This window comes from Mesocricetus auratus, unplaced genomic scaffold, assembly GCF_017639785.1.
Source record: "Mesocricetus auratus isolate SY011 unplaced genomic scaffold, BCM_Maur_2.0 Super-Scaffold_100003, whole genome shotgun sequence".
NCBI lineage: Eukaryota > Metazoa > Chordata > Mammalia > Rodentia > Cricetidae > Mesocricetus > Mesocricetus auratus.
This window is the reverse complement of record NW_024429188.1, coordinates 19,141,108-19,164,018: the sequence shown is the minus strand read 5'-3', so window position 1 is coordinate 19,164,018 and position 22,911 is coordinate 19,141,108. Positions and strand designations below refer to the sequence as shown.

The following is a 22,911-nucleotide window of genomic DNA, read 5'->3' as shown; positions in this document are numbered from 1 at the left end:
ACGACGCAGAACACTGATCCTTCTGCAGTAAAGCTTTAATGCATCTTGAGAGATAGATGATCAGCTTCTTAGAGGGAGACCCCAAGCTAAGAAACCCAGCCCCTTATATAAGCCTAGGAGCTCCGAGTGAGACGTGTAGAGCCGGGATTGGTGGTTTGCACATCACCCCAGATGACGCCACGGGAGAGGCACAGCTTAAACGGTTAACTCCAACTGACAGCAGATGTCAGCGCCATCTTCTAACGGCAATAGCGATAGCGAGGGCGGCTCCTCACATCTCCCCCTATTCATTTATTTTTGAAGCAATAGGACACCCACAACTTTGGAGTGGAGATAGAGGTCAAATCCCCATGTGCAAATTCGGAACATGTACAAAGCTCCTCTCCAGGGTCTTATCCCCAGAGAGAGCCCTGACCAGTCCGATGTCGTTTTTCTGGGGGAAGGAGATCATGACATAGAACCTTCATGCAAGATGACTTATCTCCCAGGAGAAAGTCGTTATACCGCAGACCTCTCCTGTGCAGTGCTTAGCCTTGCAACTCCTTGGGCTGCTGAAGCCTACCCACTCTATCCCGTGCAATGAGACTAGCCTCGTGGGGTGCAAGAGCTGGGAGGCCAGCGACCTATTGCTTTAACATGGTTAACCAAATGTCAGGGGATGCTCCGTGTTCTAAGGCAGCAAGTGCTTGTGCCACCACCACTTTGTCTCTTTTGTTTGGGCTCTGAGCGTACACACCATCCAAAGCATCAACACTATTCCACAGCAGAGAACTAGGCTAAATGATCCTACCCCCACCCATTCCTTAAAATAAGAAAATGCAGATGAAATCCAGGAGGAGAGGTCTTCCATCAGAGAAAGATCCAGATGCGTCGAATTCACTTGCAGGATCGCCATTCTCAACTCACGGAGTGTCTGCTCAAACTCAAAAGTCCAATTCTGTAATAAATGTTGAGACAGAGCTTTTGACAGGTTAGCTGCTCTTGTAAAATTCTCATATTGTACTGAAGTGACACAAAGGCCAGGCAACTTTGTTCACATCCCAATTTGGCCATCTGCCACAATATATCCAATTGTTCCTGAACCAAATTAATCTGTTGGTTTACCAACATCAGGCCTCCTTGTATCTGAGAATTGGCAGTGGCCTGTTTATCTAGGACCATGGTCACAGTGGCCTATAGTTCATTAATGGTTTGAGTTGTCTGCACAGTGGCAGAAAGTGCAAGGGCCGAGGCGGTAACCGAAGCAGTAACCGCGGCGGTGGCTATCAGGCCCACAATAATAGCAGAGATCCCAAAAATCTCGCTTTTCCCTAAACAAACTCAAATTACTTGGCGCCTCAACAGGAGCTGGAATAAATCGAGGCATGCGCATTACCAAAGCAAAAGGGTGCTTAATAGCATCCCAGCATAATGCATAAAAACAATTCTAAGCAGAACAATTTATTTCTTTCTGATTCTTACCTAAGGTATCATTACTCACAACCCAAATAAAGGGCAGCTGAATAATTAGTTCTCTTAAAAGGGGTATACTTAACATTGGAGGAGGACCAATCAGATGATCCAGAGCTCTGTCCCTCACTCAGACTGTTGCCTAATGCCCCTTTCCAATCAAAAGTAATCTGTCCCTTCTCACTATCATAGGAGAAAGATCAGTACAGCTTCCATTAATTCAAAAGGATTAGCATTAGATCTTTCTGGATCCATATGAATAAAATTATCCTTTAATGAAGAAATCACAGTAAAGCACAAGCTTCCTACTAATGACAAGGTTCTCTCATCCTGAAAACTCTGTATCTGAGGATCTAAAGGCAAAAAGGCAAGCCCCAACTCTCTATTATTTGTGAAAAATCTAGGGAACACCTGGGCATTCTGCATCACTGGCATCGGTAGGGGAAGGTAGACATGATGGCCCACCGTAACTCTCCCATCATACTAGGAACCATCATCCCGAGTAGGAGAGTCTTCATCACCCACTTGGCCTCCATCCTTCTTATTCTGGAGTTGTGAAGGAGCTCTTCGAGTGAGTCTTTCAGGGATCCACAGGGGGTTTTCTTCCTCCTGTGGAAAAACACACACAGCTCCCCTGGATCTTATAAGAATAGGATCCGGGCCTTTCCAGAGATCAGTCAAGACATCTTTCCATTTTACCATTTCTTTTGGCCTATCAGGCTCTAAACTGTGGCGATCAGCCGCAGTGTGGCCTTGGGCATCACAGTTCAAGAAATTAAGGGTAAAAAGTGCCATGGATACAGCAACTCTTGGTACCGAGGGTAGAACATCCTCAATACTCCCCTTTTGTTTAATCAGATATGATTTGAGTGTACGATGGGCACGTTCCACAATGCCCTGTCCTTGAGGGTTATAAGGTAGGCCAGTTAGATGGGTAACATCCATTTGCCGACAAAACTGTCGGAATTTTTGAGAGGTATATGCTGGTCCATTGTCTGTTTTTAAAATTCTGGGTTTTCCCTAAGCACTCCAGGCCTCAAGGCAATGTTGAATCACATATGAGGCCTTTTCCCCTGTTAGGGGTGTGGCAAACATTACGCCAGAACAGGTGTCAACAGAAACATGAACATATTGAAGCCTTCCAAAAGAGGGAATATGAGTAACATCCATCTGCCACATCTGCAATGGTCTAATGCCACGTGGGTTTATTCCCATGTGGGGAGTAGGTAAGAATTCGCAGCAATTCTGGCATTGAGTAACAATTTCCCTAGCCTCTTTCCTGGATAGAGCAAAACGACGGCGCAAGGTCTCAGCCGTCACATGAAAGCGCTTATGGAATTCTTTTGCTGCTTGTGCATGGGTAGACAAGGCAGCGGCCACCAGCTTTGTAGCCTTGTCCGCTAAGTCATTCCCTAAGGACATGGGACCTGGGAGTCCAGAATGTGCTCGGACATGGGTAATGAAAACAGGAAATCTCCTATTTAACAAGGCAGCTTGTATCTTCTGAAAGATGTTAGCAACTCTGCTGGAGGATCTTATTATTCCAGCTATCTCAAGGAGATTAACTGCATTAACCACATAAGAGGAATCTGATACAATATTGAGGGGTCCTGGAAAAGCCTCAAGAACCTCCAGTACTATCAGACATTCTACAACTTGAGGTGAAGTTTCATTATATTGTTTAGATATAACCCTATCCTTGACCACATAAGCTCCCATACCAGTTTTTGATCCATCAGTGTACACCACAGTCCCATCTGGGAGTGGGTCTTTAGCTGTCACTTGTGGAAACACTATAGCCTGGTTTAGGGCAAACTGTAAAATTGGATGCTTTGGAAAATGATTATCAATTTGTCCTGAAAAGGAAGTAACTAAAACTGCCCAATCACTAGATGTGGCTGCCAAGGTCTGAACTTGTGCAGCAGTATAAGGCACAATCAAGGAATCAGGATCCCTGCCAAAATGTGTAACAGCTGCTTTTATTCCGCGAAGCGAGCTGTGCAACAGCATCAGGGTACCAGTCAATAATCTTAGCAGGGGAAGCATTTGGATGAATCCAAAGTAATGGTCCATGTTGCCACAGGACTGCAGTTGGCAATTGAGCTGTCTTAAAAACACACAGATTAAAAGGTAGTGACTCCTCAATTCGTTGTAATTGTGCTTCCTGTAAGGCCTCTTCCACCATCTGTAAGGCTCGGTGGGCGGCAGGGGTAAATTTTCTGGGTGAGGAGATATGAGGCTCACCCTCCAGGAGATCGAAGAGGGGTTTTAGATCAGCAGATGGAATTTTTAAAAAGGGCCTCAACCAATTTATATCTCCCAGAAGTTTCTGAAAATCATTTAATGTTTGTAAGTGGTCTTTGCGAATTTCTATTTTCTGAGGAACTATATTTTTGGGAGTAATCTTTGAGCCCAAAAAGAGGCCTGTATCTGCAATTTGAACCTTTTCTGAGGCAATCTCTAATCCCCACTGTTTTAATTCAGCCACCAGCATGGGAAAAGCCTTTTGTAAAACATCTAACTCTTTGTGACAAATAAGAATATCGTCCATATAATGGATAACGATTAAAGATGTAAATTGCTTCCTAATTGGCTCCAAAGCCTCCTGCACATATAGCTGACATATTGTTGGGCTATTGGCCATGCCTTGCGGCAGTACCTTCCACTGAAATCTCTTGTCTGGTTCCATATGATTAAGAGAAGGGATAGTGAAGGCAAACCTTGGTCTATCCCGTGGGTAAAGTGGAATAGAGAAGAAACAATCCTTAATATCTATAATAATAAGCTTCCAATCTTGAGGAAGTGCAGAAAGCAAAGGAAGGCCTCTTTGAACAGGGCCAAAAAGATGCATCTGATTGTTAATGGCCCGCAGGTCGTGGAGTAATCTCCACTTCCCAGATTTCTTCTTAATAACAAAAATTGGTGTATTCCATGGGGAGGTAGAAGGCTCTAGATGCCCCAGCCGTTCCTGTTCTTGCACTAATCTTGTGACAGCCTCTAATTTTTCAGAGGATAGAGGCCATTGAGAGACCCATAACGGCTCCTCTGTTTTCCATGGTATGGGTCGTGAAGCCTCAACGGCCCCTAAATAAAACCCAGTCCTTTTCTACCCCGATTTCCGTGTTGTGTAATGGGTTTTATTCTGCCTTGTTCTTGCCTACCCAAGCCTCTACCATTTGTATACCCCATCTTTGCCATAATGGCTGATGCCTGGGGGAGTATTCATTAGTTAGGGTCATGCCCATGGCTTGTAACACATCTCGTCCCCATAAATTTACAGGGAGTGGCAACACATAGGGGGTAAAACATCCCTGTTTGCCTTCAGCATCCCGCCAGGTTAAGGCTGAGGCACTGATGGCAGGAGAGGACTGGTATCCAAGACCTTGTAGAGAATGAGATGAAACAACAGTGGGCCAAGACTTCGGCCACCAATGGAGTGAAATAATGCTTTTGTCTGCTCCCGAATCCATTATCCCTTCAAATTCTTTTCCATTAATTAACAATTTTATTGTAGGTCTCTCATTTAGGGGTATAGCCAGATAGGCTGAATCACTTCCAGAAGATCCCATAGCCCTTTTTTGTAAAGTGTAGGTTTCTCCATCCCCGAGGGAGGGCAGCAACACCAGTTGTGCAATTCTATCTCCCTGCTTTATAGAAAATACACCCCGAGGGCTAGAACAGAGAACTTGAATCTCCTCTTTATGATATGGGTCAACAATCCCAGGATATATAATGAGTCCCTGTAAAGTTAAGGAGCCACGGCCCAGAATAAGCCCAATGGTGGCAGGGGGCAAAGGTCCAGGGGAATGGACTGGGACCGGTTGAACATTCATTTGGGGCATGAGTAAGAAGTCGGAGGCGGCACGCAAGTCCATTCCGGAGGTTCCTCGAAACCTCTACTTCCTCTTGATTGCTTTTCTGAAATTGGTTCCCATATTTCTGAGGGCCCTGGGACCATGGGCCCCGTGACCCGTTTTTTGATTGGGGTACCTTGGATTCTTCAATAGGGGGCAGAAGCCTCCCTTTTACATCCCGGACTGACCTGCATTCGCTAGCCCTATGATAACCTTTACCACAACGATGGCAAAGCTTCGATTCTCTTGTTCTTTCAGGGGCTTGACAATCTTTCTTAAGGTGCCCCATTCTCCCACAATTAAAACAAGCTTTTCGATTAGATAAATCTCTATACCTGTGCGTTTGTAAAATGGCGGCAGCTAGTCCTGCATTGGTTAGGGGTCCCCCAGCTCCCTGCACACTCTGAGCCAATCTTGTAAACCTTTGCTTTTGCGAGGGGCGATAGCCGCTCGACATTCCTGGGTTGCTTGTTCATAGACAAGTTGCTCAATCAGGGGCATAGCTTGTTCTGAATCACCAAAGATGCGACTGGCGGCCTCTGTCATTCTGGCCACAAAGTCTGAAAATGGCTCTTGGGGTCCTTGGACAATCTTTGTAAGGTGTCCACTGGACTCTCCCCTTTTGTGAGGGCCTTCCATGCTTTAATAGCGGCGGCCGACACCTGACCATAGACGCCCCAGATGTAGTTGGTTTGATTAAGGGCATGTTGACCCTGACCTGTCAGCATTTCAAATGTCCACTGCCTCTGATTCTCATCTTCAGCCGTGGCATTAACTCTAGCTTGTGCCTGGGCTGCATCATACCAGAGAGCCTTCCATTCCATGTATTGTCCCATGTTGGGAAGCACTGCTTTCACTGTCGTTTGCCAGTCAGTGGGAGTCATGGCAAATTAGCAAGCCTTTCCACCTGTGGTAATGTGGTAAAGTTAGCATTGACCCCACACTACTAACGCATTCGCCAATTCTTTGATTTGATTGTAATCTACAGGGGTATGTACTCTCCGCTTCCGCATTCTCGAATACTCACTGTTACTTGTATTTTTCTCTCCGCTCCTTAAAGGTAAAAAGGAGTCAGTACCAGTATTCAGCCGTTTCCGGCATGGCGGAGGGGCGCCGAGGTGAGCCCGCTGGACGAGTAGGGCAGTGTATTCACATTCATTTTTTTGTTTTCAGTGGCCGGGTACTATCAGGTGATATCTTTTCCTCATACCGTGCCACTCCTCTCAGACCACCTTCTTCGCTGAATCCAGAGTGTTTGAATCAGAATTATCTAGCTCGCGCTTCTAGCTCTACTGCAGGGTATAGACTAGACCTGGCTTTTTTCTTTTTCTTAGATTTGTTAAGGGTGGAATGATAACTCCCTCTCTTTCTCCTTTCTTAACTTCCTGGGAGGTCTTTTCAGACATGTCTTTTCTTTTGCGAGCTCCCATTTTCCTTCACCCGTTCAGTTTCTGACATGCTATCCTGAACTTCCTCTAAGGTTCCCTGACTTTCTATTATAGCAGGGTGACAGGCCTCATCCTCCAAGCAAGCCTTTAACCAGCTTCCAAATGGCTTAAAATTTCCAAGTGAGATCTCCTTTCTTGCATGCTTCCTTGTCTAGTTTCCTACTCTAGCTATTCCATGAGGCCACAGTGAGGGACCCTGGAACAGCATACCATGTAGCAATTTCATCTACCTCCTTTCCAAAATTTTGAAGTGTTCGTGGTGGCAATTTGCTGATCTCTTTGTTTTAGCACAGTTCAGGGCAGTAACCACTGACTGTGGACAACCCGCATCGCGCGCATGTTATCTAAAATGCTTCGAACTCCGTTACCAGACTGACAGCACTGCCCAGACTGCCAGCACCAGACTGACAGCGCCAGATGGACAGCGCCAGATGGACAGCGCCAGACGGACAGCGCCAGACGGACAGCGCCAGACGGACAGCGCCGTTCTGTCAGCACCACCAGCCACGATGAAGGAGAAGGACAAACAGGACTAGCACCAAAGCCTCCACTGACCCGTCTCACGGTGATGACAAACTAAGTGGCCAAAGTCGAGAAAAGGGTTGTTCAGATAAAGATACCTCTGAACCTACGTCCCTGCAGTTTGAATCCGCCTCCCTTGCCCGAGGGGTCCTCGCGTGCCGCGGCGATGTTGAAGAGTTCTGGAGCTCGCACCTGATGTCCCAAGGCCACTGTCTCGCCAGCAAGAACGACGCAGAACACTGGATCCTTCTGCAGTAAAGCTTTAATGCATCTTGAGAGATAGATGATCAGCTTCTTAGAGGGAGACCCTGCAAACCCAGCCTCTTTGGCATAAGCCTAGAGCCTCCCGAGTGAGACATGTAGAGCCGGGATTGGTGGTTTGCACATCACCCCAGATGACGCCACGGGAGAGGCACAGCTTAAACGGTTAACTCCAACTGACAGCGACAGTTAACTCCAACTGACAGTGGATGTCAGCGCCATCTTCTAACGGCAATAGCGATAGCGAGGGCGGCTCCTCACAAGAACCCAAGATAACTGGCCAGCTGGACTCTCTCAAAACCAACAGCCCCTCCCCCAACCTTCCTCACCATGCTCATTGCCACTGGACCATTGAGTTTCCTTTGTGGCTGTAGCCTTATATGTTGTATGTGAGATTCAGTCCTGTACTTCTTGCATGGTAAGGCAGAAACAAGAGGCAATCAGTCCAGTGACCCAGTCCCATGAAGAATAGCTAGTTTGCCACAATATCCATACTGGAAAACACAAAATTAGCAATTTCTTTGTAAAGCGATGAATAACTGACTCACCTTCATATCTTTTCTTAAGTGTGGAGTGCCTAAAGGTGGGGGCCATGTTGCACTCAGGCAAGTTTGAATACCTCTAGCTAACTTGGTCATTGGTTGTAAGGTCTTGCCTATGGAAAAATGTCAAATGGACAGAAGGTTCTTCCTGATGATTAGTTTCTTGAAGTTATCAATTAGAATCCCATTTCTTTTTGCATGACTTTATCATTTCTGGATTACATTTATTATATCAGTAAGGGAAACATAATATTTGAGCTTTATCAGTCATATACCTAACCAAGACAGTCAAATACTGTGTTGAGGATTAGTTCATCAGCTTCTTTCTAGAAAGTCAAATTTTGATGGGAGAAACACAATTCTGACTGCCCCAGGTAGAGCAGGAGTATGGATAAATGCAAATAAAGATCAGACACATTAAGAAGGCACACAGGGTAGTTTTTTTCTAGGACTGAGAGCACAGCAAGTCTGAAGTGAGTGTGTTTGGTCATTTTAAAAGCAGTGAGAAGTTCTGCCAAAATGAGGACCACCTTCCTTATGCTCCTGTGAAATATATCCCCAAACTCTGGTCTTTGTTATGTCTCCTCCCCGCAGCTAAGTTGCAGCAGCCTTTGCACCCTAACATCGCCCCCTTGTGACCCACTGAAAAATGATCATTCCATGGGGTTTTCGGGGGGGGGGGGGGTGGGTTCTCACAGCTCCCCTTGGTGTTCTAACACTTCCTGCCCAGGAAGCTCTTTCTCACTTAGGCCTGCATACTTTGAAATGTTCTTCCCTTTTACTTTGGCCTAGTTAGCAAAGAGTCTCTTTTTGCTTCTTGTTTCCCTCTTCTTTCCTTTATCTGTTGTCCAGGAATCCTTTGTTTTTGTGAGCAAGAAGATGACCCCATTACCACTGGTAAGTGGGGAGAGAAAGCTACTTAGGTTCTTGAAGGAAACCTGAGTGAAATGATGCATAGCTAAGTTCTCCTAAGTCCACACATGCAAGATCCATGACGTTCTGCTCTTATTCTTTCTCCTCTAGTCTTCCTGCCAAATGAGAAATCATTTTTTATATTTATAACATCTTTTCCTACCATCTTTGGTTTCTAATATTGTGATACCACTGTATTCTCTTTTCACTGGGAATGTTTGATAGTCTAGTGAAGTTGGAGTTGAGTGAGCAAGGGGGTTTGCCTGAAAACTTCACTGTCAGGTGTAAGGCTCATTTTATGATCTGTACCTTCCCAGTTTCTGGCAGCTGATTTTCAAGTGAACCTTTGACCAAACAGGGTTACAAATGAGCAAGCCTGTTCAGCCATAAAGCTTTGACAACGCTACTCCAGACACTTGGAGAAAATGTAGACAGTGGGTCCAGTAAGGAAAAAATACAATGCTGCCATAACAATGTGGCAACAAAGATGATGGCAATAGCAATGAGAATGACAACTAAGAAAACTGTGGCAACTGCAGCGATGACTGTGGTAAAGATGAGGATGATGATGATAACAAGTGATGATGGAGCCAAAGAGGACAATGCTGATGGTCTTGTTTGAGCCTTCCATGTGACAAGCACTGTAGCAAGTTCTTTACTTAAATGAGCTCCCTTCGTCACAACTATCCCACATGAGAGGACTTAATTTTCAGTCATCATCTTACAGAGAGGGAAACTGAGGCTTGGAACTAACTTTTCCAAGATCACACAACCAGCAGTTAGTAACAGTTGAAGTTTGAACCTGGACCTCATTTCAAAGCTCAGGAGGGCACAGTGCCCAGAATAGACTGGCACTATCTCTACACCAGTGGTTGATGAGGGGCTCACAGGCCTTAGGAAAATGGAAAACACTGAACCCAAGCCCTTTGTACCCTAGAATTCTACAATCCCTTTCTTCAAGTGACCCCTCAGAGGGTCTATTTCTGGCATAGTGGTTTCTGAAAAATGTCCTTCTACTCACATAGGATTATAAACAATTTTTCCCAGAACAAAAATTTAACCTTTGTATCTCAATCTAATTAGAAGTATTTTCTCTTTCAGAAGGCAGGTTTTTGTCCCTCTTCATTCCAAATATAAGAAGTTTCTTTGTTGCCAGAAAAATTTCCTCAGACAATAGCTCTTCAAGATGATACCTGGCCTGAGACCTTAGATGTGCCTTGTGCTTCTGTGAAAACTGCCCTTCCAGCTCAGGCACCTGCAGATTTTTGGAGGCTGGGTGTCTGATACGAGTTGTAGGGACTCAGCTGAATGTAAGAATCAGCAGTTGATAATTCACAAAGTTCACTGTCCACTTAAGCATGACCCGTCACTCTGACAGTCCCCGCTGATTGTCTCCTGTGATGCTGAGGCATTCTTCTTGCCATCTATAGAAACTCATCAGAATGTGAAGAACATGTCTTTCCTCCTAATGTAGAAAATAAATGCTTTTCTCTACCTTAAACAGATTCTTCTTACATCACACCCCCCCATAGCTGTCTAGGGACAGGCATTCGTCTCTTGGACGAATTCCTTTACCTCCATAAGAAATACGGGCCTTGAAAGAACCCTGAAGAAAGAAGACAACCTTGGGGAAAGGTGGATTTGGTTCCTGTCTTGAGAACTAATCCAGTAAAGAAGGTGATGTCTCTTTAGAGAACATAGAATAGGAAATGCAGGCCTATCATACAGTAGGCCCCCAGATCATTTTTGAAAGAATGGATAAATGAATGAACATAAATCTGGTTTCCTCCTCCTGCCTTATGCTAAGATCTACAAGGTCCAAAGGGCCATCATTGATCCTTAGGAGGCAGGCTAAAGGCTGTTGGGACAGTAAATAAGAAAATAAATGGAGACGCTTATGGCATTATTTACCAGAAAGAGAAAGGGGTAGAATGACCATCCCAAGCGAGTTTCCCAGATTCTTTTCTAGAATCTAACAAAGATTTGGAATATCAGGCCTGAGAACTTGGGGCTCCCTTTCTTCAATCTTGCTTGGCCCACATGTTCATCAGTGTTCTTAGCATTTGAAACAAAAGCAATGGGTCAGATGGTGTGCTTTGGTGGAGAGCCAATGTACACTGTACTGTGTGAACTTGAACCAGTCACTTGACCTCTGAGTGTCAGTGTCCTCCTCTGTAAAACAGGAAGGATGGATTGGGCTAGTGACCAGCCTAAACTTACTTAGACAGAAGAGCCCTAGAAATCTAACTGGGCTCTCCCTGAGAGAGTCATCTCTCTCTTACTGAGTGTCAGCATTTCATTCTTATGCTCCTATGAGGGAAAACTGAACACACCCACCCACATACACATAAACATCATGTGTGTGTATTTCTATGTTTCTGTATTACCATGAACTACAGAAATAAGAAAGTGAGAATGCAAACATGAGATGCTAAACTGAACATATATAACTTTTGTAGCACCCTGGGGCATACATTTCTCTCCTGCCTTCAGGATGATCTTCAAATTGTTGATGTCAATGACAATTAATGGCACTGGATCTGTCCTCTCCGTGATTTTTAACCAGTTAAGGAACAGGTCTAATAATTTTACTCCATTTCTGACAGGATTCCACAGACAATGCCCATCTTCACCAAGGTTGATTTCAGTTGAAATCTGTATGACCACCACAGCCTTGGGAACTTAAGTAGTAGGCTGAGTAACTCATTTCCAAAGTTAATTTGAGTTATCACATTCATTTTGGAGGACTGTATAAGTCTCTGCATGTAAAATATAACTAAATGTAAGGCATGTGACTACTTTGTGTTATTTTTCATATTGTAACCAATTTGGTAATACATTCAAGTAGTAATTATGTTCACAGGTTTGTTAAAATAAGAGGGCCTTGTGCTGATGTTTAAAGCTCAGAAAATTCAATTGCTGGGGCAAGTAATTGACAATTACTACACCCTGTGGGTACAGAAAACCCATTTTTGAGCCCAGTTGGAGTTGCTTCTTAGATGGTGCACCCTGGGTCCTGAATGGTGAAAGCATATGTATATACAGTATTAAGGAACAAAATATGCTGGCTCATAGTTAATGGCTAGTGATTTTTATACAGAATTGGGTCATTTATTGAGGGAGTTGTGTAAGCCCTAGTCAAAAGTGGAAAATAGACTAAGAATAAGGAGTGAGTGGAAAGGAGCAGATTTTTATCAGCTTTAGCAAACCAGCCTTGCAAAAGGGAGAAACTGCCCACCTCTTTAAGAGACTGGGGTACATAGAGAGACAATGTGAGGGCCAGAGGGAGGTTGAGAGGATTTGGGGTGATAACAGTTTCTGTGTTTTCTGTGACCCAAGAAGGAAGGCCAGCCACTGTGAAAGCCAGATTGCTCACTGTCCTGTGTTCTAACTGTAGGTTGAATTCCAAACCTGATTGCATATTAGAATCACCTGGTGAACTTTATGTTCTGCAGGGCTCAAACTGCAATCAGTCTTGGGTGTGGGATCCAGGCATCGTTTTAATAGATACCAGGCGATTCCAGTGCACAGCTCAGTTTGAGAACCAGTAATAAGCCAGTGCTTTTCAAACATTAATATGCATATTCATAACCCAAGGATCTTCTTGACATGCAGATACTGACTCAATGGGTCCGGGTTGTGGCTTAAGATTCTGCATCTCAAACAAGCTTGTGAGTGATGCTGTTGTAGCTGCTCTAAGGACTTCAATTTCAACAAGGATGTAGACAGTCCTGCAGACCAGACATAACTGATAAATGATATTTGTTCCATATAAACTAAGTCTATTGATATTTTACCACTGGAAATAATGTCTCTTGGCTGTAACCATGTGCCATGTCACAATACTTTGATCAAGGATGGACTGCAGTACAATGGTTATTCCACAAGATTGTATCACCAAATAATATCATAATCACATACTTTGGGGAAGTCCTGTGCCAATAAAGCACTGCTGGCCAATAGGAATCTAGATAGGTGGGACTAGGATTCCAGGAGGACTCTGGGAAGGAGAAACACAGAGAGTCAAGATGTAACGCCATGGGGTAGGAAGCCCGGAACTATTCTCAGGTAAGAGACATACTTAGATTAACAATTATGGAGTAATTACTTAAGTCAGAGCTAGCCAGTAAGAAACAAGCAAGGCCAACAGCTTCATAATTAATATAGCCTCCTGTGTGTTTATTTGGGACTGATGCGGCTCTAGAACCAGGCTGGCAGGGAGGTTTCTCTCAAGGAAAAGGTTTCCCTTTACAATATACTAATGTACAAACAAACTGTTGAGTTTTTAAGTGACATACTTGACCAAAACTATGAATCTCATAAGTCACACATGGTAATCATTTAAAGAATGATTGCTTTAAGGGAGAAATTTGTCTTGATTAGAAAAAACATCTAATGAGATTTATTTTGGTGGAACAGAATGAATCACATTTGCAGCCTGTTTGTGATAAGGAGCATCACCCAGAGCAGGAGTAGGCTTTGGTTCCTCTATAATGTCTCAACAGGGATAGAGGCCCAGAGACAGGACTTTTAAAACTTTGCTAGAGACTCTTAGCTCAGAATATGCCCAAACTAGCCCAGATCATTAACGTTGTTTCCCCCGAAGCTAAGTGTACTTTCTGAGTGACCTCAATGGAGTAATTTCAAGGGTTTTAAGGTGCCTTCAAGCAACAACTGATCTTGGCTCAAGCTGCTATGAAATAAATCCCTCCCCACTTGTCCTCCACACTGGAGTAGCCACTCCTAAAGTCTTTGCTTATAGGTGCTTGATTTCTCACAGCAGGCACCCTGTGCAACCTTTTGGCTAGCATCTGTGGTGAAGATGGTTTCTATCCATAAAATATAGCCAAATCTTTATCTAGAAAGTAATCTGGGCCTCTTAAAGTGCTCCTAGTATACCCTGTAAATTCTTGGCTCAGAAATCAGACTTGCACAGAGTCAGGGACTTTGTCCCTGGAATTCATAGCACCTGATGAGACAATTCCTTTAGTTTGAATTGGCACAGAGTCTTTAGGGGTGCTTTCAGTGGTATGAGTTAGGATGTGGCTGAGGGCATTAGGGGTGAAGATAGTGGGATATTTGCAAACTGCTGTGTTCTCTCTCTCTCTTCTCTCTCTCTCTCTCTCTCTCTCTCTCTCTCTCTCTCTCTCTCTCTCTCTCCCCCTCTCTCTCTGTGACACTTAGTATTAAATATCCACAATAAGGAGACAGATGAATTTTAGCATCTGGAGAATGTCTAAATTGTCTGAGTGGTGATAATCAAGTAGTTTGCTTTTTAAATGAAGCTGCCTTATAATAAAAGGATCGTTTATATGAAAGTATGTCAGCTTAAAGTAGATTCCTGTGCAAAGTTATGGAAGAGATAGCCACAGACGCGGATAGCCTGTTTGAATGGCTACCCAATAGGGTGCAGGTGTGGTTCGGATCACTGACTAACCACCTGGGAGATGTACCTGAGATCACCTTCATAATATATGTAGTTTCTTATAAAGAAAATAGACAAACACAAGATTGCACCACATCCTTAGTCCACAAAATACTTTCACATATATACTGTCTCATGGGAGTCCCTCACAGTGGAGCCAGTGGCCACTATTATGTCATCCTACAACACCAAGGAACCCACACTGTATTCTTCCCCAAAGTTTATATACCTCTGCAGTAACTGGTCTTGGTGAACACTGGCCACTCTAGGTCCCAGTATCCTCACCTATCAGAAGTGTCTGGAATTGGTTAGAGGGGTGGGTGTAAGGTTTAATGCCCCCTGAGTCTTCAAATAGCAGGCCTGTGGCCAGAAGACAAGGATGACAATACCAGGCCCACAATATTTGAATATTCTTTCATGTACCAATTAATCTAGAAAGCATTTCCTAAGTGCCTACTATTCACTAGACTCAGTGCCCGCTCCAAGGAGTAAGACAGTATGCTGCTCCTGGAGAAACAAGGAACTAGACAAGCTCAGTATGAGGGCAGAGTCAGGACTAGACAAAGTTACGTCGGAGTCCTGTGGGTTCTCAGTGAGAATGGAGGAAGTGACTTCCAAGCTGAGGCCCCAACATCTAACCCATAAGCAAAGTCAGCTTGGTGAAGACAAAGGCCAGAGCGGTTCCAGGCTGAGAGGGCAAGAACCTCTCTCTGACATCATTTGATGTTTATAACATAACAATTATATGACTTTACAAGCATCTAGGCTCAGCTTTGATCTCAGACTTTCCTTTCCCACCGCCCCACATTGCCATTTCTTCCAAAGTCTACATTTCAGGAACATATAGGCTTCATGGGTGAGGCCCTGAAGCTGGCTGAGGACAGAGAAAGAAGGTAGGTCCAGATTGTGCATGGTCTTCTAGGTCACACAGCCATCATTTACTAGATCTCTCTCTCTCTCTCTCTCTCTCTCTCTCTCTCTCTCTCTCTCTCTCTCGTGTGTGTGTGTGTGTGTGTGTGTGTGTGTGTGTGTGTGTGTGTCTTTATTCATCTCCCTCCACCATTCCCCAATACATCATGATAGTAGACAGAGGCAAAATGGTTATTGACCTCTTTAAACCTATTTGAAAATGAAGTTTTACAAGACCCAAACACAAGGAAACATTCCCTGCCCCCTCTGCTTGAGCTTAAGTTAGTGGCTGCTGTGATGCTCTTTGATTTGAAAACTCCAATCCCACCCTCTGCCCGCACTAATCAGCAGCTTGTCAGAGTGGGGAGGATGAGGTTCTGCCTTCTTTGAAGTCATTAACTACCTTCTGGGTTCATCCTCAGGGACATATGCTTGCCCTTTGAACCCTCAATTCATGAGCTGCTATTTTTATTCTCGGTACATACATAGCCAGGGCTTCTAATACCTGCTCCTGCAGCAACAATGCCCAAGGCATCATGCTATATCACTAACACCTTGTCCACATCTGACCAAGAGCTGTAGGAGGGTATTGGTTGGTAGGTTGAACAAAGAGAGGAGGGAGGTGTAAGTTCCAGAGAAGAAGAGCCTTTCTGGGATGTGGAAAGGTGGATAATAGAAGCTGTTTGTATTTTCTTAACCTGGATATCCCTGAGAACAGTGTTATGCCAGGTAGAGAGTAGCAGAAACAGCCTGTCTTAGCAGGCCAGTGGCCCTCCAAAGAAACAGATGGAGTTATTCCCAGGCAATCTTTGGCTGAGAACTCTGATGGTAAGGAAGGTGGAAGTGAGCCTTTATCCACTGACTTTCTTTTTCACTCCAGAAATACTTCAGATTTATTTCCTCCACCTACACTCTGGCCTGGCCTCCATGCCATTTAGTTTGTCATATCTGTTTCCAGAAACAAGGAGGCTCCAGAAAAGGACCTGAATGTTTCCCTGTCGCTTCTGTGTCCCGAGGACAGGTGGGTACTGCATAGTTGGCTGGGAGACGCCTTGCCATCAGCCCTCTAGTGCATCACCATAGCCACTTCAGGCTGCTCTCCCCAAGAACAGAAACTCCAGCGAGGACGAGCTACACTAGAGCCCCTGTGGAGAATCTAGACTGATGACAGATTCATGAATTGGCTGGAAAACACCTGGCCTCTACTTTGAGTAGGTCTTATTCTGAAGTAGTCTTTGCTGCTGCAGTCCTCTGCAGGTACACCACGTAGTCCATGTTGAAGTGGAGGCTATGTGGATTCTTCTTGCCAGAAATCAAAACACAGAGAGGAAGCCTGGGACTGGCCTGGAATTCTAATTCCAGTCTCAGGGTATACTTAAGCTGGTTATTTGACTTCACTGTGGAATTAATTTCCCTGTTGACAAAATGGGCATGCTTCTAGTCCTCTGAAAAGGACATCTCAAGGACTGAGTCATGCAATGGAAGTTCTTGGGAGATGGTGAAACAAAGAAAATATGCAACTGCTCCATATCTTGCTGTCTGTGGGAGGCACCCAACCTTGGATAGGTCCCCTCTTCATGGCCTGATCAGGAACATGCTGTAGAAGATAGCAGGCCTGTTGGGGTAGAGGCCTCTGGGAATTACCCTCCCCTAGCAAGGTCCCCTCCTCTTACCCTGATCAGGATAATTCTGCAAGAGGTAGCAGGCCTAGATCAGAGCCAGCTAGGGGGAACAAGGTAAGGTTCCAAGAAACTGTGAGGGTTAGTACTTGAGCTGAAAGTATGTGCAAGTGACAGGTGGAGGGCCATCCAGAAAGTTGTCTTCTTTCCTTTTGAAATGGGTGAAGGGAAGCTGAAAGAAGGAAGGAAACAGGAGGGAGACTACCACTTCTGGAAGTGTAAGTAAACACAGTCATCATGAGGAAGTACAGAAAACTCAAAGGTGCCACAGAAGAGGTCTTGATTTCTGCTAAGTTACCTCTTAGTCATCAGACTTGGATGGGTGGTCATAGGCACCCATGACAGTTGCTGCCCTTATCCTTACCATTCGCAACTAAACTTCTCTTCATCTTTTCCTCATCCTTTCACCGGCGTTCCAGCCACTGTGAGGGACCTTTGTGGAGGAAATCTTAGACTCAAAGAGCCTCCACAGGACTGTGTGCCTGTACCACAAATGTTTATCCTGCTATTGCTACTGCCTCTTCTGATGTGTTGTTTACCTCTGTTCATGCTACAAATCTTGTCTGGTGGAAGATGTACAACTTCACTAGCCTATAATCTCCATGTAAATAGGAGCTTCATCTCTCACTCATAGCTTAAACTCTAGTCCTCAGAACACAGTAAACATATACAAAATAAATTGGTTATATGAGTGAATGAATGCATGCCTGTGAGAATGACTGACATTTTGAAAGTATTTTGTTTTCTGGGCTGAATTAAGGAGCAGTCTTCTCAAGAAGAACAAAGCCCTTTGGCTAGGGTAAGTGTGCTTAGCCTTTCTAGAAACAGGTTACCTCCCAACTGTTCCAAGGAAATTTCTTGCTAATGCACTGGGTCAACTTGTAGTTTCCAGAGGGCATATTGCCCACAGGGACACAGGCTCTAGAGTCCTCCCTTAGAATTACTTCATGTGTCTTGCCAAAAGCATGACACACGAGTTATACTCCACAGCATCCTTCATTTTGCCCACCCCCTTCCTTCCTCAAAGCAACTCCTTATTCTGTGCATTTGACATGTTTTGATGACTTGAAAATGGCATGGAATTGTTCATTTGTTAAAGCTGCATTCCTGTAGTAAGACTGTATTTCTAACACCATGATGTGCTGGGTTACCTCTCTCTCTTGTTTGAGAGGTTGTGATGACAGTTTAGGGTGAGAAGGTAAGGACACGATAACCGCAGGACTAAAGTCTACATAGGTAGGACAGGTGAGGTCAAGAATCTGGTTTGCCTCAGGCTTTCCCAGTGAAATTAAGGATTATTGAATTATAATTAAGCCTAATCACACTCCAGGGCTGCACAGATCTCTGAGTTAGACATGGTGCCTGCCTTCTCCATGGTAACAAGGCTAAATATGGACACGTTTCCACGGAGAGCCATACTGCAGCTGCAGTCCTGCTTCCTCCAGGAAGCATCCTCTCTGGGCTTCTTTGCCCCCCTAGAAAGTGGCTGTCAGTGTTGAGGACGTATCTAATACATAAAGGCCATGTCTTTTACTTTTGAGAATTTTTGTTTCCAACAGATATTTCATTTCTCAGCACTCCTTTCTCTTGGTAATTACATGCTGGAAGAGGCCAAAGGTCAGAAAGCTGGACATGTGAACCTGATAGGCTTGATGACCATTCATAAAAGCCATTCCATCTTCTTTTTCTTCTGAGGAGTGGGGTTTTCTGTTATTAGAGCAAAGGGAATGTGATTGGCTAGTGGGAGACAGGGAGACAACTATAATGAGCCTTGGGTAAATATACTGCTCTTTCAAACTCCAAACCTATTGGAACAATTATTGCTATAGAGTTTTTGAAATGTTTTCTGAAATTTTCCATAATTTTAAAAATAATCTCATAATTACATCTACAAAGAATGTTTTAATGTGCCATTCTATAGTCATAGAATATTCAAAAGTGACAAGGTTTTATTTTTGCTTAAGGGAAAGTAAGTATACTGCCTTTTCAACTTTGAACTAGTTCACATCTCTGCATTTCTTAGCTGTCTGACAGAGCAATGTGGAATGAAACTCTGTTTTTGTTGAAAGATCAAAATATAAGCTGAGTATTAGGCTTAAAAATACCCTGTTTAATATCACTTGGCTATTTAGAGATTACATCATGTGTGTTTATAACTTAATTGCCTGTAAAATGGGTCTTTATAAGCACAGCTGATCATATGAGTGTGTTCGTGTATATTAGGAAGTATCTATAATGGGTATGTATACATAGGGAGCTGGGTTGTGCTGCCTAGTTAACTAAGCTATGGAAACTATTTTGAGACTGGAGATATCTTGTAAGGCAGTTATAAATAGCCTCTTAAGAAAAATTCTTATCGTGTGCTCTGTGTTACAGGCCACGTGGCACCAGAGCCAAGTGATGGATGACCTGCAGTCACAGAACCTCGCCATGGACATGACTGACTCCCCTCCCACTTTGGCCAGTAACAGATTGGAGAATGGTATGGCCCAGCTCATAACTACCGAGGCCTGGAACATCAACTCCACTGATCTGGTAAAGAAGGCCCTGGTGACCGTGCCGGCCCCATCCATTCTGAATCCCCCAGCTGAGTCTCAGAGTGGCATGGCTCTGAAGGTGGCAGCCACCGTGCTGCAGCCTCTGTGCCTTGGGGAAAGCCCAGTGGTGATGCCCATTCATATGCAGGTGGAGGGAAGCTCTGCACCAGAGCTCAACCCCAACGGCAACGCCACCTACGTTATGACAACACAAGGTCCTGTGCAGCTGCCAGTGGTGTTGGAGCAGCATGTTTTCCAGCACCTCAACTCCCCTCTGGTCCTGCCACAGGAGGCCCCATGCTCCTCAAATGCTATCCACAACAACCTCTTCCAGGGGGCTGAGGACTCCGAGGCCCAGCCTCAGCTCCTGGACCTGAGGATCCCAAGTCAGCCGCAGGAGCCCACATTGCCATTTGAAGCTGTGCTCCAGAATTTATTCCCCACCCAAGGCTCTCTGGGCCCTCCACCTTGCCAGCCTCCTCCTGGCTATGCTCCAGTGCCTCCCCAGCCCTTTAACTCTCCCTTGTCCCCCCTAGTCCCACCAGCTACCCTCTTGGTGCCCTACCCTGTGATTGTCCCCTTGCCAGTGCCAGTGCCCATCCCCATTCCTGTCCCAGTGCCTCAGAGTTCTGAATCCAAGTTAAGCCCCAGTTTCCCCAAGCAACCATCTTCCTTCAGCCTGCACTCCTTTAAAGGCACCCAGACCACCCTGGAAAAAGATGAACTGAAATCCTTAGACATCCTCCAGCCGAAGGAGTATTTCCAGTTCAGCCGCCACACAGTCATCAAGATGGGGAGTGAGAATGAGGCTCTGGATCTCTCCATGAAGTCAGTGCCCTGGATCAAGGCTGGCGAAGCTAGCTCCCCAATCTTCCAAGAGGATGCAGCCCTTGACCTATCTCTGGCAGCCCACCGGAAGGCTGAGGCTCCCCCAGAGACACCATATGACAGCAGCGGGTCAGCAGACAGCCAGGGTCACAATGTGCTGGAGAAACTTCCCAGTGCTATGGAAATGCCCTTTGCCCCTGCCAAGTCTCGTGAGGCCTCAGCCATGATGGATAGCCATATCAGCGGCAACAATGGCACTGAAATGGTCAGCCAGCCCAATCAGCCCAGCCACCCGGGCAGTGAGGTGAAGGCTGAAAATAACATTGAGATTGTAAGTGAATCCCAGGCAGCCAAGGTCATTGTCTCAGTTGAAGATGCTGTGCCTGCCATCTTCTGTGGCAAGATTAAAGGCCTCTCAGGGGTATCCACCAAAAACTTCTCCTTCAAAAGAGAAGACTCTGTGCTTCAGGGTTATGACATCAACAGCCAAGGAGAAGAATCCCTGGGAAATGCTGAGCCCCTTAGGAAACCCATCAAAAACCGGAGCATAAAGTTAAAGAAAGTGAACTCCCAGGAAATACACATGCTCCCAATTAAAAAACAACGGCTGGCCACCTTTTTCCCAAGAAAGTAAATAAAGGCTTTTAAAACATTTTTATGATTATGACATGGGGAAAGGTGCATTGGTTTTTTAAAAAGTCATCTAAAACAAATTATCTTTGTTAATTATTTTGGGGCATAGGTGGGAGGCAGAAAGGCAAATTAGCTAGAATCATTTTCTTTTTTAATTTTTGACTTTTCACAAATGAGTAAATGAGAGCAACCTATTTTTCAAGCAGATTGCACATTTTTTTGCAGCTTTAATGGAATATTGGGTGAATCAGAGGGGTAAAAACTATTTTCATTGCCACAAAGTGCTTTGATGATGTAATACCTAATAAAGGGTAGGATGAATATTTCACAATAAATGTTTGTTTGCACTAATTGGTTGCAGTATTTTGTCATTTGTAAAATTTACATTTCTCAACTGGCATGGCTGGCCTAAACTCTTGCTTGTAAAGAGCTCTAATTTATTACTGTTTAGAGACCTAAGCTCTTCAGGCATGTTGGGAAATATTGCCTTGTGCCCCAGAGAAGTGGGATTCAGAGCGCATATGGCCTCTAGTGAGTCACCTTTTCCTCTGGGCCTTTTTTGTGGCAAAGGAGTCAGGAGGAAGCAGAGGTGAGTTTCAAGTACTCAGGCCTCTTTCAGTTCACTTAGTTTTTGCATTTTCTTCTAGGACTTCCAACATGCTAAAAACAAATGGCTGTAAAACAAAAACAAAAGGTGCCTTTGCTTGGCATAGTGGCTGGTCCATGCCTGTAGTCATACCACTCTGGAGGCTGAGGCTAGAAGGTTGTAAGCTAAAAGCCATCCTGGTCTTCATAGCAGAAACCTGCTCCACCCCTACCCCCAATTAAAAAAAAAAAGTACCCTGCTTCTCTCCCAGGACCTCAGAGTTTAACTGGAAATGACTACCCTTTGGCAAGGCAATAAGAGCATTGTTCTTAATGATTTGAAAATCTTGTGAGTCAAGTGTTGCAGGACACTCAGAATCAGGAAAGTCAACTTCATATGAATTTAGACCACAAGAAAGAGAAAGTCAGTCTTTGTTGGATTAGCTCAGTCATTCTCAAATGAGGGTGACTGTGTACCTCCCCCCAGATGACCACTTCCACCAGGGGATGTCTAGCAATGTCTGGCAATGCTTAAGGATGGTTTTGGCTGTTACAACTGGGGGAAGGGCTTCCTACGATCATCTGGGAGGTAGACCAGGGACACTGCTACTGCCGAACATCTTGTGATGCACAAGATAGCCCCCACCCCCAACAAAGAATGACCTGAGCCACAATGACAGCCATGCTGAGGCTGCGAAACCCTGGCTAAGCCACTTCTTGATGGATGGAAGCAATGCACTTGGAAGGAGAGAACAGTGTGTTGCTCTTCTGTGACAACATAAAGCCACGCACACAAATGAGGAACTGTGAGCAAGTGTCTAAAATAGACCTGCTAGGTGGCAGATCGCACTTGTGTCTGAAACTGTGCTGGCGAGAGACTGATCAGAGCATGCCTGCTTTAAAACTTAAAGCACTCTCTTTCATTTTTTGCAATTAGTATGTATCCAGCTGTTACTGTGAACGTGAACAGGAGGAAAAGCAGTTGTAAGACTGTTCTTTTATTACCGGTCCCACTGTGAATAGGGTTACAGTTTTAGCTGGTCCTGTATCATACAACCTGAGTGGATTTTTCTCTTTCCTGCACTTTTGCTGTGCTCTAAGCATTTCTTTTTGCAAAGTGTGACCAAATAATTGGTCAACTGACTGGCCAGTCTCATTCTACATCAGCTAGATACCACCTCTTCAGGCTCTACATGGTATAGTCTTTTCCCGTTTTTTTTTCTTCCAGTGAGAATTTCTGGCCATGTTTCCTAAGCACAGAATGCATTATAGCTTCAAATCAAATAGACATGTGCCTAGAGAATAGTGCTTCCCATTTGCTTGCTAT

The 22,911-nt window shown here is 44.6% G+C and overlaps 1 protein-coding gene across 7 annotated transcripts in view; it reads left to right on the top strand.

The window, feature by feature from the left end:
• Rai2 (retinoic acid induced 2) overlaps positions 1 to 21,350 on the top strand; it is a 69,965-nt gene extending 48,615 nt beyond the window's left edge. For 3 of the 7 annotated variants that reach the window (XM_005074225.4, XM_005074224.4, XM_040744103.1), the window contains one exon: positions 19,378 to 21,350. In XM_005074225.4, coding sequence (XP_005074282.1) covers positions 19,402 to 21,000 — 1,599 coding nt within the window. In that variant the 5' untranslated portion in view covers positions 19,378 to 19,401 and the 3' untranslated portion in view covers positions 21,001 to 21,350. Of the gene's footprint in view, positions 1 to 13,034; positions 13,057 to 16,280; positions 16,344 to 19,377 lie in introns of those variants that run through there. The other 4 variants (XM_040744102.1, XM_040744106.1, XM_040744104.1 and 1 more) reach the window with 4 other exon arrangements.
• Positions 21,351 to 22,911: the final 1,561 nt, after the last annotated feature.